General features: G+C 39.5%; 1 protein-coding gene and 1 pseudogene across 2 annotated transcripts in view; one reads left to right on the top strand and one right to left on the bottom strand.

Annotated features, from left to right (window-relative positions):
* Positions 1–23,232, bottom strand: part of MET (MET proto-oncogene, receptor tyrosine kinase) — a 123,222-nt gene that overhangs the window by 56,544 nt on the left and 43,446 nt on the right. For both annotated transcript variants that reach the window (XM_054495521.2, XM_063667785.1), the window contains 3 exons: positions 13,390–13,581; positions 1,793–1,927; positions 852–1,025 (listed from right to left, as the gene is read on the bottom strand). In XM_054495521.2, the coding sequence (XP_054351496.1) occupies positions 852–1,025; positions 1,793–1,927; positions 13,390–13,581 (501 nt within the window). The remainder of the gene's footprint in view (positions 1–851; positions 1,026–1,792; positions 1,928–13,389; positions 13,582–23,232) is intronic.
* On the top strand, positions 14,302–14,353 carry LOC129041807 (U7 small nuclear RNA; annotated as a pseudogene).

Here is a 23,232-nt window from a genome sequence, read left to right as displayed (position 1 = left end):
CATTGTCAGAAACTGAGTTCTCTATCAGCAAGAGATGTGCTTGTCTTGTCCTGGACTATATCTCCCCAGGGACTACAGGGCAGCCTGCTAAATGGTATGTACTCAATAAATATTTTTGGAATGAATTAAAGAGTGGCATGGCTTACAGAAGTATAGATGTTAGTATAGTCATCCGTTGAGCCTTTGCTTTTTTTCTGGGAACACTGAAGGAAGACTCACAGCCACCCATGGGTGTTGACCCTCCACTTGCCTCCCACCTCACCCTGGGAAATAATATTCAGTCTCATCTGTGAACAGACAAGGCCACCATCTATGCATCGGACAGGAAGAAAACTGTCCTGTGTGCCCCAGCATGGCAGGGATCACCAGTTTGCAGGATTCAGCTCAGGGTTCCAGGATATGCCATGAGCAGATCTGTTTCTGTGATGGAGGCTCATGCCTGGGCACTTGGCCGATATAGGAAGTGGCGAGGAATCAGAGAGTGGGTGAGTCAGGAGGGAAGAGGCCCCAGTGTGAGAAAATGGGGAGCACTGTTGTTTATTCACCACCACTCTTTTATTCACACGGCACTAAAGGTGAGCAGCTGCCCAGGGAGAGAACCTGGACAATGTGAAGCAAGCACTTCAGGTGCAGGACTCGGGGGGATGCCCAAACGCCACCCCTCCCTGCCTGAGGGATAAAGCCAAGAGAGAGATGGTGCTTTAGCTGATGACTCACAGCTAAATGAGTAAATTGATTTTTAAATTTTTTTTCATTAGTGGGATTTGTATCTAAAAAAAACAAAAAACAAAACAAAACAAAACAAAAAACACCAAACAAAAACATGTATGACAGCTGTTAGAGATTCCTACCTTGTAGATTGCAGGCAGACAGATCTGTTGAGTCCATGTCCCGCTCGAGCATTCCTCCGATCGCACACATTTGTCATGGCACCAGCCACACTGAACAAAGGGTGGGGCAGAGAGGCACTGACTGCAGGACTGGAAATGTCTGCAGCCCAAGCCATTCAATGGGATCTTCGTGATCTGTGAAGAAAAGGGGTGGAAAGAGCTTCCAGAGGGGTATCTAGTTTGTTCATTAATTATAAAGTAAGTACACAAAATGTACATGTAAATATCATTTGATGGAATTTTCTAGACTTAGCAACTGTGTGTGCAAATCCTGTCATAACAGTGATTAAAATTTTAAAAATCTGATTCCTTCCTTTCCTTTATTGTTAGCAGGTATGTGAAAAAGTAACATTATTGTCCAGTGAGCATAGCATTGCCATGCAATGTTAGAGGTTCTACATAGCAGGGACATTGTGCCCTGTCTGAGATGATTTTAAAATAACAAGAGAGTATAATTTAAGTGGTGGGAAAACACACTTGAACCTCTGGAAAATTCTAAGTAAGGTTGCATATCATTCTGGCATCAAGATGCACTTTCTTCTCTAGGAGAAAAGGGATTATTGGTTGGAGTCCGATTCCAATGTACATTTCCGGGATTTATCTGCCTGCACTACAGCTCTGTCATGAGGACTGCAATTCTCATTCTGTGTGTTTATTTTTCTTGTTGAGAAATATAGGACAAAAGGAGAAGTTTTGAAAAAGACCTCCCTTAGGTCTAGTCTTCCTTGAATAACAAATTAACTCGATTTCAGAAGATCTCTGGAATACTCACTAAAGAACTTAGTGGAGGAGGGGTAAATTTAAGATGAAGAGAGACATTATAAAGGGCCAAGCGACACTGGTTGTAAATATCCATTTGGGAAAAACCACGTCTATGGAAATTCCCTGTGGGAACAGCTTACCTTCTTCCCAGTGACAACCAGTGTGTAGCCATTCTGGTTTAATGGATGCTCCACAATCACTTCTGGAGACACCAGATGGGAGTCCAGGAGAAAATTCACATGAGGGGTTGATGGTCCTGATCGAGAAACCACAACCTAAAAAGCAAAAAAGTTATAACATCCTTATTCCAACAAGCTCAGTTTAAATATAAGTGGAAAATGTAGATGATAATGGTAATAACAGATTAGCAGGGCTTGTGGGTGTTTGAACTGAAGACCCAACAGTTCCTCTCATTGTAAATCAATATGTCATCTTCTAATCTCTTGCCTTGAAGCCAAATTATCTGAACCCCCAAGACAGACTTTGCCTATGATCTTTTAATGGTTTCAAGGGAAAGAGATCTTTCAATCAATTGGCAGCACATACAGACAAATCCCTGCAATTGTATTGGGAAATGGAGGAACCAAAACTCTCTCCAGAAAGAAGACACCACACATGCTACAATGATTCTGGATTATTTTTTAAATATATCCTCTTAATCCTCCCTGCCAGGCAGTTTCCCTTGACGTAATGGTTAAGAGTAGTGGACACGGAGTCTGGAATACTGGAGCTAGTTCCAGCTGTGCTACTCTTAAGCCATATTTATAGATCTTTTCAGGTCAAAACAGGCCCCCAGCTACTTTGAAATGATGTGTTGTATTTTTTCATAAACCACTGTCCCACAATATATTATTACTTGGATTATAAAACTCTGCTTCTTGGTCTGGCTTTAAAATAAGGCCTGATGGTTTTAACAATGCCAGGGAAATGAGGTTTGATGACTGATGTCATTTTTGCTTTCAGGTTTTTAAAATTTGGGATGTTTCCCAGCTATCTAATTTCCATCTGTCCTGTTCCTAGAACCCAGTAATAATAAAGTTCAGAGCATAATTGACAACAATTGGGATAAAATCCAAATGATTATCTTACATGAACACTTAGATTTTTAGGAGGGTGTTGGAGTTCTCAGAGAAACTTTCACTCTTAAGTAGGCCACTGGGTTGCATATACATGAAGGTGGAGGCGGCTCAGCACTGCCCTAGACTTGAAATCTACTTTGTGAAATTGCCCAACATCTCTAATAGCTTTTTACATTGCATTGAACATGCATTTACTCACGATAGGTATGAAATTACAGGACAAACATGGACATCTGTGAGATTACAATTACATAGTCACTCCTCTACCTCAGCTTTCTCATTCGTATAATGGGAATGAAAATTACAAAAATAATTAACTGCTTTGTACTCTAACAAACACATACAACATATAAATGTTCTGGGGAACAATTGTAAATTTTTTCTTCAGAATAATAAAGGAGCCAAGGACCCTGAAGCAATTTGGGAAGATTCTCAAAGTACTTAATATGTTCTCAGAGAGTGGATTGTTGATAGAGAAACTAACCAAGCTCACATATAGCCGTAAAAGTTAAACATCATGACATTTGTGCTCTAATGTTTGTTCTACCCTAAACACTCAACGCTTTCAAAACATCTCCATTAAAAAGGGTGGTTATATTTGCACAGAAGTTAAGTGATGGATCAAGGGTCACTTGGTCAGGATGGGAAAGGTTGGAAACTATTGTTATTTCCTAAAGTTAGGGCCCAATATGTATTGGTGACCTTTGCAGGCAAAGTGAACAGAAATTCAATTACCAGTCCCACCTCCCTTTGGGTACTGGTTACAAGCAGAATATCAGATGTCAGACTTCCAAAGCTTCCATTTCAAATTCTCCAGATTTTGGTTACCCAATTTTGCAATCTTAACTCCCTTCTGGTGCTCACCACGTCTCATTTTTCCTATACTCCTGCCCAATACCCCCCACATTTCTTTGGCTGTTGCCACTCACTTCAAACTGCAAAGGTAAAACAAAAAAAACAAAAACAAAAACACAAAAGCAAAAAAACTCCTTTTCTCATACACAGGTCAAAAGTAACACAGAACACCAGTCTGTCTTAATACCTGACTTTGTTTTCCATCTCATTCTACGCTTTGCACTTCACTGAAGATTATTCATTGCTATGAACCTTGCAATGGACATCTGCATTTTGTGTCTGTCTCCCTGGTTTCCTCCGTTCTACTTAGACTGGCTACATAACAATCACCTCCTAGAGCCCTTTTTTTCTCCTACCTTCTTGCTCTCTTTAATACCATTTCCCGAATCTATAATAATCAATCCCTTCTTAATTACTAGGTCATCATCTTTGACTTTATGAAATATCTGAAGCCCATCCAGATAGTCCTTTCCCAGAAAGAATTAACCTTTCTCTTTCTTTTCGGAAGCTCTTTGCACCTGTGGACTTGGATTGATTGATATGTGTATCCTCTGTTAAAGAGCTTTGTCTGAAAAGCACCAAATGTATGGCACTTTCATAACAGGTAACTGAGTCACATATTGTGCTAAGTGCTTTAAATGGAGATTTTATTTACTCCTCACAATACTCCTATGAGGTAGGTACTATTATTTTCCTTAAAAAAAAAATACAACGTAGAATTTCAGCTAGAAAGTACAAGAGTCAGATTTCCACAGAGCTTTATCTGAGGCCAGAATCCATGTGCTTGACCTCTTAAACACTCAACTGCTAGGCCCTTGGAGCACCAGAGTAAATACCATTGAAAAAGCTTCAACTCTGAGCTCCCAAGAGCCACTCGTGAGTAAAAGTACTAAAACAAATTTCACAATATATTTGCCTTGCCAGTTACTCTGTGTTTCAGTAATTTTTGCTGCACAAGTTAAGTGTACCTATGGAGAAAGTCTCTGCATCTAAATAGTTTTTGATGGCATAGAGAAAATATTACTAGCACACTTCGCCAAGCTCTACTTTTGATCATGAGTTAGCATGAGTGTCGCTTGCTATAGAAAATGGGATGAAGACGAGAAGACAGGAAGGCACATGGAAAAGTGAGGTGACTTGGAAGAGAGAATGCCATTTGGAATTTTGCGCAGAGGTTGTACCACAGATGCAAATGTCTTTTTAGTTGATCATTAGCCCGTTCTCTGCAGGGATACCTACTGCTATAAATGTTTTTCTACCCTTAATTCTTTTCTTTCTCTTATTGCTAGGATTCTAAATAGTCGATTAACCACTTTAACTCTCAAAATACCCCTGAAGCAATGCGTACCAGAAGTGAGGAGTTCCTTTTGGTTGTCGTGGAGATATTTCTAGGAACGGAACTAAATTTGCCATGTACGTGTAATTCTTATGATAAATAACCTGGCAATCTTAGAAGAATTAGCATAAAATAGAAGACCAACAATTATCTTTGAGTTTCTACTGTTCAACAACTAATCTTTAGTATTTAGGTCACAGAATATTTTTTCTTTAATGGCCTTGAAAATACAGGACTAATACATTTGGGGCAGGGCAGAATCTGAATTTACTGGATGGTTGTGGTTTTGATCTCACATAGCCCCTTGTAGATAGGACATGGGGAAGAAATACATGTACAAATAAAACTGTTGTGCCTAGGCCCCCAAATCTGTAAACCTGAACAAAGTAACTTTGTGTGAGATATCCACAAATATGTAAAGGCCATATCTCCTTACCTCCCATATACAGTTTTATCTTTAAACCGTTTTATTAATAGAATTAAATTTTAAGAATGATGAATACAATTTAACATAAAATGTTTGTATGCAGTTTCTGTATACCTCCCCCATTGTTTTTAAAGTGGACAATTGAACGGTTTTAAATTTTTTTATTTTTTGAGCCAGGGTTGTAGAATGCTTTCATTATCTCAAAAAGAAGCCCCACATCCCTTAGCTGTCATTCCCAGTCTCCCCATATCCTCTTAGCCCTTGACTACCACTAATCTACTTTCTATCTCCACAGGTTTTCCTATTCTAGATATTTCATATAAATGGAATCCTATAATATGTGGTCTTTTTGTGCCTGGCATCTTTCACTTAACACAAAGTTTTCTTTTTCTTTCTTTCTTTTTTTAAAAAATTTATTTATATTTATTTTTATTTTTTTGAGATGGAGTTGCATTGTGTTGCCCAGGCTAGAGTGCAGTGGTGCGACCTCAGTTCACTGCAACCTCCGCCTCCTGGGTTCAAGTGATTCTCCTGCCTCAGCCTCCCGAGTAGCTAGGATTACACGAGTGGGCCACCATGCCCAGGTAATTTTTGTATTTTTAGTAGAGACAGGGTATCCCCATATTGGCCAGGCTGGTCTTGAACTCCTGACCTCAAGTGATCTGCCTGCTTCGGCTTTCCAAAGTGCTGGGATTACAGGTGTGAGCCACTGTGCCTGGCCTTAATATAATGTTTTCAAGGTTCTTCATGCTCCTTTTTATCACCAAAATAATATTTCATTATACGGATATGCCACCTTTTATTTGTCTATTTATCACTCAATGGACGTTTGGGTTTTCCACTTTTTGCCTATTGTGAATAATGCTGCTATGTATGTTGATAACTTTTTGTGTGAACATATATTTTCATGTCTCTTGGGTACCTAGAAGTGGAATTGCTGGGTCTTATGACAACTCTATTTGACCCTTTAAGGCAGTGCCAAGCCATTTTCTGTAGTGGCTGCCCCATTCTACATCCCCATCAGCAGTGTATGAAGGCTGCAATTTCTTGACATCCTCACTTATACTTGTTATTTTTTATTTTCTTGATTCTAGCCATTCTACTGGGTGGGAAGTGGTACTTCATTGTAGTTTTGGTTTATAGTTCTCTGCCAAAATGTTTTCTTAAATTAAGTAAGAGGGTTCACAGCCTTCCTCCTATTCCTCCTGCCCAAGATAATACTTGGGCATCCCCTGCTTGATAGGCCAGTCAGTGTTCTGAAGAACAGTCCTTCATGGTCAGACTGGTCTTCCGTGAAACAGGGCTCTAGAGGGGCTGGAGGCGGGGGAGGGGTGGAAGGAACAAAAGTGGCTTCTCCTTAGGAAAAGCAATCAGAGCAGGAGACGAGGCACTCCCCAGGCACCTGTGCTTGGCAGAGGCGGCGAAGGGTTGGGGGCATATCCTATAGGTGGGTGCAGAGCAGAGGTTTTGGAAGCGGCGCATGGTGGGGCTGGAACAGTGTGTGTGAGAGTGGACCTCCTGAAGGAGAGGGAGAGACCACTGGAAGTTGAGGGTAGAACAAGACATAGGGTTTAATCAGAGTTGCTTTGGACTAAGAACATTTCATATCCTTTAATATTCTTGGAGAGATCGGAGTAACCACTGGAATGCTTGTTGGCATTGTACTACTTTCATCAAGACACTGACATCCAACTCTACAGGTATGGGTTCTACACGTGACATCTCGGTGGCCTTCAGTGCATCTGAACTGGATGGAAAGCACGTTAGAAAACATGCAACACAGCCCTTCTTCGCATAGTTATCCTGGGATCAAATAACAGTAGGGCCAGGTGTGGTTGGTGGCTCACTCACACCTGTAATCTCAGCACTTTGGGAGGCTGAGGCAGCAGAATCGCTTGAGCCCAGGAGTTCAAGACCAGCCTGAGCAACACAGGGAAACCCCATCCCTATAACAAACCAAAAAACTACCCCCCCAAAACACAGTAAATCTTATTGTAAATGATTCAGTCTTACAGAAATATAGATTAAAATGTAGCCAAGAAGCCTACATACAATCTTTTGAAGATTGAAGTTTCCTTTTATACAAACAGAAAACACGCATTTCTATTTTAAGGCCAATAAAACTGAACAGGAGCTTTGATATCATCTAGATTGATTCTAATTTAGAAGTCAAGAACAATAGAGAATTTCTGTTGAGGAATAAGAAAAGCTTCATTCTTAATGAAAGATGTTGCAAATTATTGGATTTTCTTTTCTTTTAAGAGACAGGGTCTTGCTCTGTCATTCAGGCTGGAATGTAGTGATATGATCACAGCTTACTGCAATCTCAAACTCCCGGGCTCAGGCGATCCTCCTGCCTCAGCTTCCCAAATGGCTAGGACTACAGGCATGCACCACCACACATGCCTAAGTTTTTTATGTCTTGTAGAGACGGGGTCTCGCTGTGTTGCCCAGGCTGGTCTGGAACTCCTGGCCTCAAGCAATCCTCCAGCCTCTGCCTCCCAAAATGTTGGGATTACAGGCATGAGCCACCATGACTGGCCAATTATTGGAAATTGAGGCTCAACGAAAAAAATACGAGTGAAGAAGATGTCACTATTCATAAATGGATCGGGTTATAGCAGGATGTGACCTATGAATTCAGAGAGTACGTCTGTTTACCCTGGAGTTCCCAATACAGAATACAGACTCTGGTCCTCAAGGCATATCTGTTGCCTTAATATACAAAAAGACTGAAATAAGAAGCTTATTTAAGCTTTAATGAAGTCATGAGGTTTTTAAATGTTTCAGAATCTAGATTAACCTAAAAGAGTTTAATCTGCATTTTCAAGGTATTTCTGATGCCTCTTTCTGCTTTGCTGTTTCAGGTTTCCTATTTTCTTCAGTATGTGATAGAAATTGGTGTTTATTTAGAAAGAAATCAGAATACGAAGAGTAGAGTTATCTGTTTCAATTATGGTAAGTATGTAGTTTTTTTAAAAAGAAAAAAATAAAAAATAAGAAGTAGAAATTGCTGATTGGTACTGATAGCTCAGAAAATGGTAAGACAAAGTGCCAGGCAGCAAATGGTGAATTAAATGAAGTTTACTCTGTTCTTTCCTTTGTTCTTTTTGGTGAATGGGTACGAGTGCTTCTACACCAACTTGACATTTTGAAGGCCAGATACATCCAAAAGGCAAAATAATTTTCCTCTCTGTTACAATACTGATGTGTGTACTTCAATTTTCTGAGATGAGTCAAAATGAGTCAATACCAGATTGAGGTATTTGTAAAAAAAATATTTTGAACATCTAAAAACCAAATAAGCTAGGAAATTTGTTAAAATTTTAAAATAATCAATTCTTTCATATCAGTATTTCAAACATGTTGATTGTAGAATTAGCCAATTTATACACAGAGTATACCTGTTTTTGAAATTAAAAAGTAATAAAAGTTCAAGAAACTAGTAAAACATATATTTCATGTCTTAAAATGTCTCTCTGCTCTTTCCAAAAGCACCTGTGCAAGAAATCTCATTTATTCCTTGCTACCAAAAGCCAAAACAAAAGCTTAGCATTGTCCTATGATTTCAAATATTTATGATATTTTAAATTTCTATGCATGTAACAATGTATAAGGTATGTCTTTCAAGAGCATGTGTCAATTCATTTTGGGAGACTAAACATAAACTGGACTTGATTTTTAGTTATGGACATAACTGAAATTATTATTTATAAAAAGTTCTTTCTTACACAAAAGAAATTTCAGAACTCTTGAGTGTATTTTCCTCTAAAGAAATATACCAAATCTTCTGGGCACGGTGACTCATACCTGTAATCCCAGCACTTCGGGAGGCCAAGGCTGGCAGATGACTTGAGGCCAGGATTTCTAGACCAGCCTGGCCAACATGGCGAAAAACCCGTCTCTACTAAAAGTACAAAAATTAGCTGGGCATGGTGGTACGTGCCTGTAATCCCAGCTACTCAGGAGGCTAAGGCACAAGAATTGCTTGAATCCTGGAGGTGGGGGTTGCAGTGAGCCAAGATTGCACCACTGCACTCCAGCCTGGGCAACAGAGCGAGACTCTGTGGAAAAAAAAAAAAAAAAAAAAGCCAAAGCTAACATTCTTTAGGGTTAAAACTAAGTTAATGATGTACACACAAAAAAAGGCAGATAATATTTTTATGTGATTATTTTATAAAAGAGATGGGTAAGTTAGAAACCCTTAAAGAGAATCATTGTTCAAGTTGAAGCTTCCTTCAGTTGTGTCTCTCCCAGATGTTCACAACATTGACGAATTGGGGATCTGTATCTATACACTCTAAAATGGCAGTAATTCCAAACATGATGCATACTACAGGCTTCTCTCAGAAAGCACTGACATGCCACGATGGGGGCACGGGAACCGAAGGAATTTGAAGACAGGAGGTCAATAGATAAACAAATTTTTCTTATTGGAAGTGAGTAATTATTCTTAGGTTCACTGATTACTAACACAATCTTTTAAGTAGTGGTCATAAGTAATGATCTTGAACACGGGACATCTTTTTAGGTGATCTCTACCTCCTTGGGTTTCTTACTTAAGATCCAATTACTCCAGTTAAGAGGCAGAAGAGAACAGGAGTGATGAGTGGGTGGTAACAACATTTAGGAACTTGGAGAGGGGAAAGGGGCATGCGGGAAGAGCTAGGATGGAACCACGGAGCCCAGTAGCAGCAGTGACAGTGCCCAGGCCGTGGCCATTGGAAGCAGGAACAGTGTACTGCACATAGTAGTTGCCCAGTGAGTATTTGTGGAGCTGAACTTGAAATAATTCTTGAAAGGGCCTCCCCACCCCCTCTCGCATCCCTGATCCACTCACTCTCCCTGGCCTGACAGTCAGGCACAAATATTTTAATAGCAATGCTTTGCATTTAGAGATTAAAAGCCTTATACAAGTGCTGTTAAAAAAAAATCAAGGAAGCATTGTTTTGGACGTAGATTAGACGAGGCGCTCAGAAGGGAGACGTGGACAATCCCTGTGATTAGTCCTGTGATCTTCATGAGAATCCCTCTTCCCTCTCCCACGTAGCCGTGTATACTGTGTTAATGTTCCCAAGTCTGGCTCTGTTCTACATCTCCTTCCCCAGTTTGTAAGAAGGCACGTTCTCATTGTTCACTTACACTATCTCAAACATTGCTTATCCTACTATTTTACTTCAAAGTATCCCAAGAGAGTGACCATGCAAATAAAAATTGTTTTTAAATCTTCATCTACATTGACATGGCTGTACAGATATTGAGACTTAAATATATGTACACATCAGTATTTTCAGATACAGCTGCACCTGTACAAGATAAGTTACACATCATTAAATGTTAGGAACATGCCAAAAATGTCTTCCCTGCCATACACAAAATATTGTTAGCTAAACAATATAATTCTTTCTAATCAAATGACCACTGTGAAATACCTGATTCACTTTGCACCCAACAGCTGGGGCTGTAGCTTGTGTTCCCAGCCAGAGCTGAACATAAGCACAATAGGAAAGACAGAAACAGCTGCAAACTCTTGGGAGAAAAAAATTTGCAAAGCAACTTTGCCATTAGGCTTCAGAGTAGGAAGGAAGTAAAATCATTTTTCTGTTCCCTTTTGTGTAGGGCAACTGTCTTTGGGGAAAAAAAATGTCCATTCTATTTTGTAACAGAAACTTCATCGTATTTACTAAAACACGAGTTGTAGAAACTTAGGCCTAGCCATACATTTAGCACTGTGGTGCAGTCAAAACATTTACAGAACTTTGTAGGAAGTCACTGCTCTGACAGATTAAAGTGGGAGGTTGCCATATCTGTGCTCCACTCCTGACTCCTCCCCCACTATTATTTACTGTAAATATCTGGACTTCAGTGATGTTGATTGTTTGATCCTTCAAATGCTTAAGTTTCTTTATAAAATTTAATGGAACGAAATTCTCTTAGGCAAGCGTCAGAGAAATAGATCCTCTGTGGTTTCGAATAGCCCTTTGTCTGTATGTACTATTATTATCAGGTAAATATGTTTGTCTTTCCCACTAAAATTTAATTTCTTAAAGGTAGGTTCTGTGTCACTGTTTCTTTGCTTCATTCGTTTGTCTAGTAAAGCAAAGTTAGGTAGTTCTTGATACTTATTTGATAAATTAAAAGCCACTTTAAAAAAAAATCAGTGATACCAGTACTTTTCAAAAAATAAGCATTTATTTTTACCTTTTGTTTTGGATGCACGGTTAATGGGCAAAATATAGTTTCTTTTACACAAAGGCTAGGAGACAAGAATAAAACATTTGCTACAGAGTTTCTATAATAAGACTGATGCGTGACATATCCCTCAGGCGATGGACTCTGTCATACAGCAGAATTTACTCAGTTAATAAAGCAACATATTTAAATAAGGAATTGTATTTACAACTTTAGAATGTGGAAATAGGCCAGGGAACTTTTGATGTTAAAAAAACGTCGGAGCTAAAGTAATCATAAAAAGCTTATTCATACAAAACTGGACTGGCGAGGTAACGGACGATTTTGAAAAAAAAAAAAAAAAGAAAGCAGAAATAAAGATAAAGGGGGCAAATCAACATAATGAACACATTAGGAAATCAATAGATGCCAGCTTCTCCAGTTCTTCTTTGTATTTTTGCAATTCTATAGAATGACATTGATGTAAATTAAAAGCATGTATAAACACAGAACAATACTACACATTTTACACATAATAGATATGACCATATTTCAAATACATTAGAGTGCATGTCTCTGTGGGAGGGGTGGGGCTTCCCTCCTTCAGGTTTGAGAAGTTAAGGATAGAATTAAATGGTCAAGATGGATGAGTTGGATAAATAAGCATAGCGGAATGGACAGAGGAAAGAGGGAGAAAAGGCGTAGTTCACTGTGAAGCAACAGAAGGGAGATTACTATGGGAATAATTAGATAACAGGACCTGTATGATTAGTTTTGAGCTAGGAAGGTTTTATTTAAGTGGTTTTTGACCTTGAAAAAATTCCACCATGCCCATTAGTACAAGAAAAACATAGCTTACAGGTTTTAAAATATGGCAATGATCAATATCCAGGCTGCTATAAAGAGAGTGGTAATTAAAAAAATGTTTTGTAGAAGAATACACATATAGGATGTATAGATAGGCAAGTTATAGGAAAAGCTTATCATTCTCAGTTGGTTTACTAGAGGTTATTGTCTAATGAGAGTACTAACTACATCAGACAATTATGAAATCTCCCTTTAAAAGAAATTTCTAGTATTCATAGAGGTTCAAGATTTCCATAGATGCTATTGTCATTCTTCCCTCATCAAGAATCTACTAACAACTCATGCTAAAAGCACCAATAACTACAAAACAGCAAAAACTAACCCAACAAGAGAGTATTTTAATTTCTGCAAAGTGCTATGGTTCTTGTATCTAGGAAACACAGTAAGTTGAAATGGAAACTTTTGTTGTACAGAAATACTGTTGCTATGCATTAAAACCATTTCTTAATAAAATCTGGATTTTTTTTTTTTTGTATTTGAACTTATTTGCATCCAACCCTACCATTTTACAGAATCAGGAGAGCTTGAGTTACAATGGGATTTTGATGATAATGTTGTCCCTTTCTAACTCCTGCCAATATTTCTCAATGATGTGAATGTTTCTTCTCATGGAGATGCATGGTTCACACAATAGCTCTCCTTTGATCTGTAGCTGCCCTTGAAATAAAAAAAAAAAATTGCCTAGAAGTGCTTTAATTGTTTCATTTTATTTTCCAATCATGTGACAGAAATTATGAATGGAAAAAAAAAACCCACACCATTCTGGATGAGAAAATTAAAGCAACCAGATTCAAACTGAAAGCTTCACGAACTTAATACAAAGAGACCACACATTTAACAGAAAGTGTACCAGGCTTCATTGTTTGGCTTTCAGTCTGTGTTCCAGTTTCTACTATGATTTGGACTTTACAGTATTTGCAAATACCTTACTGCAAAAACGAAAACAAATTAATTGCACAATACCAGATAGAACAGACACAGCTACTCTCAGAAAGCACCTACCTGCATGAAGCGACCCTCTGATGTCCCAAGATTAGCTATGGTGAGGTCTCCTTTAATGAAGGTGGATATAGATGTTAAGAGGACTTCGCTGAATTGACCCATGAATAAGTCAACGCGCTGCAAAGCTGTGGTAAACTCTGTTCGATATTCATCACGGCGCGCTTCACAGCCTGATGAATTTCTCAGAAGTGTCTGGAATAAAATATCATCATAGAGTTAATGTGAGTCCAGACGTGAACAAGCTGGTAAGAGACCTTTCAGTGTGTCTTTCAGAGCCTGGAGGAGAATGGCAAGGATAATCGTGCAAATAGACAAATAGCCACAGATAGGCATAAATACTTCTAGTGACCGAATGGCTCCAATTTCACTAGGCATTATTTATAGACTCTAAAACCTTACTATCACAATTCACACCGTGGTTCAATACATGCACGCCTAAAGATGGAACTTAGCTGCTGCTATTACAAGAAAAACAAAACTTTTAAATGTCTCAGCCCTTGACACAAAGGTAATGTTTCTAGCAGGCAAGTCTGATGAGACGAATTTCAACTGGAATAATAATGAACGTTAGAGGCATGCTCCCACATTATATTTTTAAATGTGTGCCTTTGTGCATTCTTGTGCAGAGAGATGGTAGGGAGTGGTGGTTAACGGATAACTCACTGGGAGGCCACAGAGCACTGACCCAAGTGCTTGCATCAAATCCTGGCCCCTAATGCTTACTTGGCCCCTAATGCTTACTTGCTTTGTGTAATAATCTTTCTGTATTCAGAAAATCATGTAATTTCTGTGTTTTATTCCCCCCAATCTGTAAAATAGAGAGAACTAAAAAAAATAGTACTTACCTTATAGAGCTAGTGTAACTATTAAACAAGCTAGTTTATATAAATCTCTCACAATAGCACCCAGAGTAAGTGTTATATTTCTTTTAGAATTTGTCTAGCAGGTTTTCTGGAAGACCTCCCATGCAATAAAAACAAAACAAACAAACAAAGAGCCCAGCACTTGTAGACAACATCACTTAAGTATCTCCATTCACATGCCTCAGAGACCTCAGATTCAACAACACGCCCATCTTAGAAACCACAATCTTCCCCCTGCCTGATCTTACGATACTACACACCTCAGTGAATGGCTCTACCCTTCCTCCAGGTGCACAAGTCAGAAATCTAAGTGTCATCCCCAATTCCTCCCTCTCCCTCCGTCCCCATATACAGTCCATCACCAATTCCCAACAATTTCATTTCTAAATGCCTCCTAGACCCATCCAGTCTTCTCCTTCATGCTCTTCCTCCCAATTTTCATCCTAGCCACCTCACTCCTTCCTGGACTACTGCAGCAGCTTCCTAACTAGACCCACCACAACCACTGTTACCCTTGCCAGGTGATCTGTTCTTCACACTGCAGCAGGATTTTCTTTTTCAAACACAAATCTGACCATATCCCTCTCTATTTAAAACACTCAATGCTTCCCCATTGCTGTCAGGATAAAGAACAACATTTTTTAACATGGCCTGTATGGCTCACTTCCCATCATCCGGCCCCTGCCCAACTTCTCCAGATCTGTGTTCTTAGTGTTCCAGCGAGCAGGCCTTCTTTCAGCGCTCCAAATATGTCACGTGTTCTCCCATTAAGGGCCTCTGCAGATGCTATTTCCCTGCTTAAAATGCTCCTTCCACTTTCATTCACCTTGTTAACTCCTACAACTCCTTCAGATCTTAGCTTATCACCATTTCTTCAGGAGGCCTGCCCTGACCCCACTATCTAAGTCAAATGCTTCTAGTGTAGATTCTCATAATATCATTTACCTGTGTACCCATAGCATAGCTGTAACATAGTTACAAGCTGCAACTTAACATTTGCTTGTGTGATTTACAAGATAATGTGAAACTTCTCCCAAGCAGCTTGCTGCGATCAGGGACCCTACTCGTTCACCATGGTATTGCTAGTAGTTGATTAACTATCATGCATAGTAGATGTTTAGTAAATATTAATTGAATGAATGAACAAGTGAATCAATTATAGGTAGATGGGGGATGAATATGGAGATATAAAACTATATTATTAAAACTTTTTTTTCCAGAAATTGGGGAAGTTAAAAGAGTTTATAAGGGACAAATGGGAGTATTTGGCTCTTGACTGTCCTGAGGAGATAGCTGGGAATTGGTAAATCTGGGGTAGACGATGGGGACAGGAGAAGGTATTAAGGAAAATGATGTATACCTTGGAAGAAAAGGAGAGCAAATTTCATTACATCTTTGTATGTAACTATAAGTGTAGGAAAATGATTAGGAAGTAAGAAATTCTCTATTATCATCCCATATGATAATAATCACAAAATGATCAAAGTATATTTCAAATCATTTCATTGTTTAAGAACAAAGTTTAGTTATCCTTCTGTATAGCGACCTTATTCCTTAAGGTCAAATGTCTGCCACATGCAATGCAGAGTTTTTACATCTACTGACTTTTATGATTAAAAACCACCGAAAATGCTCTATTTTATATATCAACAACGATTTCTTCATTTTCAGTGGCAATAAATTAGCAAATAGAATCTTAGAGATGCTAAACCCACTGACTCTTGTGATTAATACAAATGTTTTAGGTCTAGTCATTTACTTTGATATATTAGTAAGTGCTATTTCCCTGTTTAATTAGAAGCATTTCTTCACTAAAGTACTATGGATTACTCTGAGGACTAGCAGATAACTGAGATGTACCAGCAATTCGATAGCAACCGATTAATTGATAATTAAGTTTCTATTGGTGATCAATCATCCATTTTGCAGAGATAGCCGGAGCTAAGGGAATCTGCTTAAAGGAGCAAAGACCAATTTTAAATACTCCATTACAGAGGTGGCAGCTCTTCAGGGTCAGGTTTTTGTGGTTGTCTTATTTCTTCTTTTGTTAGTGTTTCTTCATCTCTAAGTCTAGGTGACATCCTGGGAACTTTAAAGCCTCAAACTTGACCTGGTGTGTGGCGCTGCCAGAGATATAATGGATTCACTGGGATATAAAAACAATTTGGTGAGTGTGAATGAGAGTCTTTGACCATAAACTAGCTGTCTTCTATCAACAAGAGGACAGGAATTGTCTTATCATCTTTTATCCCCAGGACCCTGTATTATGCCTAGCACACAGTAGGCATTTAATGACAGCCTGCTGAAAAATTAGTGCATCTGCAAAGTCACCAGAGATAAAGCCCATTTGCCTACTCAGTTTGCTTGTGGTTGGTCTTGCTGAATGGGGCCAGCAGAAGAATTAAGAGGAGATGACCACTAAGGGTCTCCTCAGAGAATCTGCAAGCTTGCAGGAACTCACTGATCTTTTGTAAATGGAGGGAGAGCAATACAACCAGAACTTTAGCCTCTGTGCACCTGTTTGCACACATGTAAGGCATAAATGTAGAACTCTGTATTAGAGTTAATGCAATATTTATATTGCACACTTCAAGTCTTCTCCTTCAGGACAGGAATTAGTGAGATCTCTAAATAGTATCTCCTGAAGAACTAATAGGATTAAATTATGTCTCTTTTGCCCCCCTAACAAATAAAATTTGTAAATATAGAGACATTGCACAATGTTGGAATAAGATCTGCAGAACTTCTTGATCTTGTGTGATTTAGAGCTAAAAAATAAATATGTCAGGTTCAAGTGGCATTCAAATTTCATAAGCCAGGAGACTCCAACCTTTTTCTTTTTCATTTTCTCCATAGCTGAGATCTGCAGAAGAGGTGTTGAGGCACTAGCTTCTAGGAAAAACTAACACTCCAGCATTTACTGCAGCAGAGGTGCTCCTTGTCTCTTCCTATGGAGAATGCTGATAAACTTAATGATTGGGATCAAGGCATCAGGGACTGGCTTACAGAGCTGCACCCTGTCTTTGAGCTCTAACAGTAGGACTTCAACTAACAGGGAAACCTTGGATTAAGCTTTCAGTATCTCAGATGTAAAGCATTGTGGAAATATGACTAAATCTCAGTCTGAGTCATTATGTCCCTCAAAGATAATCAGCAAATATGTTTGCTGCTCATTTGTGTGGAAAAGATGGGGTTGCTTTATCTCAGCACTGTAGACACAGTGCCTGGATGTGGCATTTAGGGTGGGACTGGGGCCTAGCTGGAAGAACAACTACACATTTGCTGCCAGGGGTCCCCTTGCTGCCTGTGCTTCCCTCAAAGCCAGGAGTTATCGTGTCTTAGGGTAAAACTGAGCATTGCTGGCAGAAAGCAGTTCTCTGGGACAGTAGCTGCTTTGGGGAACTGCAGAAGAGTCTAAAGAGCAGGTTTCACACCAGCACCAGCAGGGAACCAGCCTGACTCTCTCCTATGGTAACAAAGGGAGGAAAAAGGAAGGAAGGAAGGAAGGGAGGGAGGAAATCAAACTTTTTCCTGCACCCAGAATGTGCCAGGCAATGAGGTGGGTATTTTCATGTACAATAAGACCCACAGCAGCCCTGTGAGGTTTTATCGTACTCCTCAGGAGGAGACTCAGTGAGCCGAGGCTCAGTCACAGTGCCCAGTTCCCATTGGAACAGGCATCAGAAAACAGCTCTCTCTTATGTTCAAACTCCTGAATTTCTTTTGCTTCCGCTTACTATTCTGGGCAACGTTCTGAGGATTGCACAATTACAAAAATGGAAAGGGCTTTCGAGATCATCTCATTTAAGTCCCTGACTTTAAGACTGAAATTAATCTAGATAATCACTCACATTCTGTACTAACCAGCTTGGCTCTCAAACCTAGCTCTCCTTGCTACCTATTTTGGTTATGAACATACGTGCTTGCATTTAGGTAACTCTGAAATTTCAGTCATCACCATCTCCTCTTTCTCTGGCATTTCCTATATCTAACCAGTCACTCAGTCCTGCTCAGCCTCAGCCACAGTGCTGCTTCTGGGCAGCCCTTCCAGCCACACCTGCACCCCTGGCCAAGCCTAGGTGCTTCCTCACTGGCCTTCTCGTCTCCTGTCTCTTCTGCCTTGAAGCAGTCTCAAGCTGTCATTCCCTTCTTCAAAGCTTCAGTTGCTTCCCAAAGCCCCGCAGGAGAAGTCCAAGCTCCTTAGTGTAGCTTTCAAATCTGCCTTATCTTTTTAGCCTTTTCTCCATTAAGGTGTAAGGCAAGGTGACCTTCTAGGACATCCAGTGAATCTCAGAGTGGTCATCCCGAGTCAAGACCCTCCCATTTCTTGGGTCCTTGCACTGCTTTGGCAGCCGTGCTCCACTTTCCACAGTCACCGACACCACTCCTTGCTCAGGTGAACCTGAGGTGAACCAGCTCTTTTCTAAAATCTCTCTTTACGAGTTCATTTGAATGACAGAGGTAATGTGCTTTATTGGCTGGGAAAGGGAAATAGTGACAAAGAATAAGGTGGACACTATAAGGCTGCAGGAAGATACCATATAGCTTGAGATCTCTGAGTCAAGAAGGAAACCCCATGCATCCAATAAAGAATATTCTCTGGGCACGCACCTGTGTAGCGCAACTACAGGCAAAGGAAAGACAAACACACGACTTACAATTGTTGTTTACCCACTTTTCCAGGAGGGGGAGGAATATTGCTAGGATGGGATATTCAGGGGACTTCAAAGGTAATATTACCTTTTTGAGCCTGGTGGTAGAGATATGAGTATTTGTTTTATATCATATCATATATATGTATATATACACATACACAACACATATGTATATGCATGTGTGTGTATATATAGTGTGTATATATATACACATATATCTGGTCATGTGCTGCATAATGACATTTCAATCAATGATAGACTAAATATATTATGGTAGTCCCCTAATATTCTATTTTTTTGTTTTAGTTTATTTTTGAGAGACAGGGTCTCCCTCTGTCACCCATGCTGGAGTGCAGTGATGTCATCGTAGCTCACTGTAACCTCAAACTCCAGGGCTCAAGTAATTCTCCCACCTTAGCCTCTCAAAGTGCTGGGATTACAGGCATGAACTACCACACCCCGTTAATAATATCATATTTGTACTGTGCCTTTTCTAGTCTATAAATATATATACTAGTACATCTATAGATATATTTATACATTTGTATCTATAAATATATACTAGTATATTTAAAGATATATTTGTATACTTATAAAGACATATTTATATCTTTAGATATATTTAGATACACAAATACTTACCATTGTGTTACAACTGCCTACAGTATTCAGCAGAGTAACATGCTGTACAGGTTTGTGGCCTAGGAGCAAAAGGCCGTACCATACATCCTAGGTGTGTAGTAGGCTATATCATCTAGGTTAGTATAAGTACACTCTATGATGTTCGTACAATGACAAAATCGCCTATTCATGCATTTTTCAGAATGCAAGCAATGCATGACTGTACATAATTCTTTTGTATATATATGTATATCATAAGAAAAATAAATTTTAAAACAATGAATAAATGGAAAATGAGGATGTGGAGAGAGCCTATTAAGAATTTTCCCCACCGCAACTTCTTGATGTCCTAAGCAGTTTTGAAACATTCTCATGGCTTTGCTGAACTCACAATTATAATATTACATAACATTTGGAGAGTAGATTATGGTTTTCAAAGTACATTATCTCATTTGCTCCTCTGAACAAGTCTGTGACTTGGGTTTGTTACGATCATTATAATTTTACAGATGAAGAAACTAAGATTCAGAGAGTTGAGTCAATAAATATTAGCGTTTGAATCCTAATTGTTGATTTTGAATCCTATATTCCTTACACTACATCATACTTCCTATGTATAGGTATAGGAAGGCCAACTCACACTCTAGGGATGCCTAAGAGCCTTGTCTAAAAGAAGAATGAGCATGCCCATGGGCCAGGGCTGGTTCTATCCCAGGGAGGCGTTGATGAGTTGCATGACCTTAGCATTTGTTCCTAGTGTTTACAATGTGTTAGACACAGTTCTAAGCATTTTACAAATATTAATTCATGGAATCTCAGAACAAGAAACCCAGAAGGAAACTGAGGCACTGAGTGTTCACATTACCTTCAGTGCAGGGCTAGGACTAAGCCTAGGCTATCTGGCTCCAGGGTCTTCACCTCCAATCTAGCACATTTTCTGCCCGTAAAGGGAGGGGTTGAGCGAACTGATTTTGAAATTCTCTTCTAGCTCTACGGGGTGGCTTCCAAAAGCTTCCCTTGATGATTTTTTTTTCGACTCCAAGGAGTAAAAAAAACTGTTATCAGTCTGCTGTCAGAACAAATCATTGCTTGGGATGTTTAGGTGACCCAATGAGTAAACAATCATGGTCCTCCAACCACTACAGGCTTCCCAAAAATCTAGATAGATTCTGGATTTTATAGGAAATTTTTTAAAAGTATTGAGCCTTTTAAGGCATATCGACTTCTAAAATAATTGTATGTCTCTGAGAAACAATGGTAAACAATGTGTTTTATTTTTTATTTTATTTATTTTTTAAAATTTTTATTTATTTATTTATTTTGAGATGGAGTCTAGCTCTGTCGCCCAGGCTGGAGTGCAGTGGTGCGATCTCGGCTCACTATAACCTCCGCCTCCTGGGTTCAAGCAATTCTCTGCTTCAGCCTCCTGAGTAGCTGAGATGACAGGTGCCCGCCACCACACCTGGCTAACTTTTTTGTATTTTTAGTAGAGGCAGGGTTTCACCATTTTGGCCAGGTCGGTCTTGAACTCCTGACCTTGTGATCCACCTGTCTCGGCCTCCCAAAGTGCTGGGATTACAGGCGTGAGCCACTGTGCCCTGTCTCCTGTTTTATTTTATTATTATTTTTAAACTTGTTGCAAACTTGCTTCCTTAACCCAAAGTCTTATATACTGTCATAGAGTTAAAGAATAGGAATTCCTCTACAATTTGTAAGCCTTGATGTGATACGTCAATTAATCTAGTCTTTCTTTACCTTTCTATGAGTACTTGCCAGATTTTTTTTTACCTGACTCAGTCATACAGCTTTTTTTATAAAAAGAAAATTGAAGTGCTATATATCTCAATATATTTGATTCAAAATGTTTCCCCTAATTAACATTATGATGTATGCAGTGAATATGCAATTATATTTAATTCAGTGTAATTAAGAATGTGATATATTTAAAATAGTGATTCATTTAATTGATCTATAGGACAGATTTAGCTCATCTATAGATAATTTAAATCAGTCTTGCAAATAAAATTTTTAAAAATGTACTATCTTGTAAAATCTTTGCCAGTTCACTTGTATCACCTTTCTCTCCTCTTTGACCATGACTAAATTACCAGAAGCATTTGAATATATACTTTATTCATAATCATTCTTTGTACAAATTCTAGCTAGATATAGTCATAGTCTTCTGGGAAACACATATTTCGAAATAGAAAGTACCTCTTTGTCTAGAGCTTTTCATACAGTTGACTGAAAACTTAATTGCTTTAATTTCAGGAATTCTTATTTCCCTAAATTTCACTCATGTGTTTTTTTTTTATTAAGTAGAACTGGGAGAGAGGACATTGTGGAACTGACTGCACACAGGGAGGCACAGAGCTTTCAATTTCAGGGTCTGGCTTTGTTTCTTATAGACATATTTTAACTCTTTACTGTGTGTACTGAGATGTCTAAGATGTTGACATTGAATCCAGAATTGTCTGTAAAACACAGAAGAGTCAGCTCTCTGGCAAAGCAGATCCTTCTCTTTGGGGTCCTTAATGCACAGCCAGACTGTTAGGGTGCCATGGTCAAACCCTAAGAATCTGACCAGGTTGTTTTGTGCTATGAAGAGGACTCCGTCTGATGTGCTCAGGGCACAGTTGAAAAGAAAGAGGGTTCCTCAACACATCTGTTTCCACTAACTCCCCTTGAGGAAGTAATCCTGCCCTATGGCTTCAATAGTCATGGCCTGGAAGTCCTAGCAAGGGAGCAAAGCTGGGGCGCAAAATTTAAGAGGCTTCAATTCCTTTCTGCCCTAGCCAGAGAGGGCATGCTCTGCGGTTTTGTGTGCAGCCAGACAGCCGTGAGCACAGCATAAGCAGGCATCTGGCCAGCCAGCCACGGGCTGAGCACTGGTGATTCACAAAGTGATGGAAGCTACTGTGGCTCTGCCCTCACAGCCTCGTGGTGATGACCTAACTCTACACACCCCGTTGCCCTCTCTTCCGAGGACTAGCCCTGTCTCTGCAACTGCCTTCAATCTACGTTTGAATATGCCATCGATGATGTTCAAAGTCATCACTTTTCTCTCCAAACTGATTTCCTCTTCCAGCTTCCTATTTCTCGATGCATCAATAGCTACCCTCTCTGTAAGTCTGAGATATGAACCATCTTTGAGTCTTTCTTTTATTGTTCATATCTTCTTTCTTTCCTTCCTTCCTTCCTTCCTTTCTCTTTCTTTCTTTCTTTTTCTCTTTCTTTCTTCTTTCTTTTTTTCTTCTCTTTCTTTCTTTCTCTTTTTCCCTCCTTCCTTCCCTCCCTCCCTCTCTCTCCGTTTCTTTTCTTTCTCTCTCTCTTTCTCTCTCTCTCTCTCCCTCCCTCCCTCCCTCCCTCCTTCCCTCTTGCTTGCTTGCTTGCTTGCTTGAAAGGCTCTGGCTCTGTCACCCAGGCTGCAGTGCAGTGGCACAATCTTGGCTCACTGCAACCTCTTCCCTCCTGGGCTCAAGAGATCCTCCCTCCTCAGCCTCCAGAGTAGCTGGGACTGCAGACATGTGCCACCATACCTGGCTAATTTTTGTATTTCTTGTAGAGATGGGATTTTGCCATGTTGTCCAGGCTGGTCTTGAATTCACGGGCTCTAGCAATTCTTCGACCTCGACCTCCCAAAGTGTTAGGATTACAGGTATGAGCCACCATGCCTGGCTGATTCTTATACTCTCTTCTATTGA

This window comes from Pongo pygmaeus, chromosome 6 (genome assembly GCF_028885625.2).
Source record: "Pongo pygmaeus isolate AG05252 chromosome 6, NHGRI_mPonPyg2-v2.0_pri, whole genome shotgun sequence".
Lineage (NCBI taxonomy): Eukaryota > Metazoa > Chordata > Mammalia > Primates > Hominidae > Pongo > Pongo pygmaeus.
This window is presented reverse-complemented; position numbering and strand designations above follow the sequence as displayed.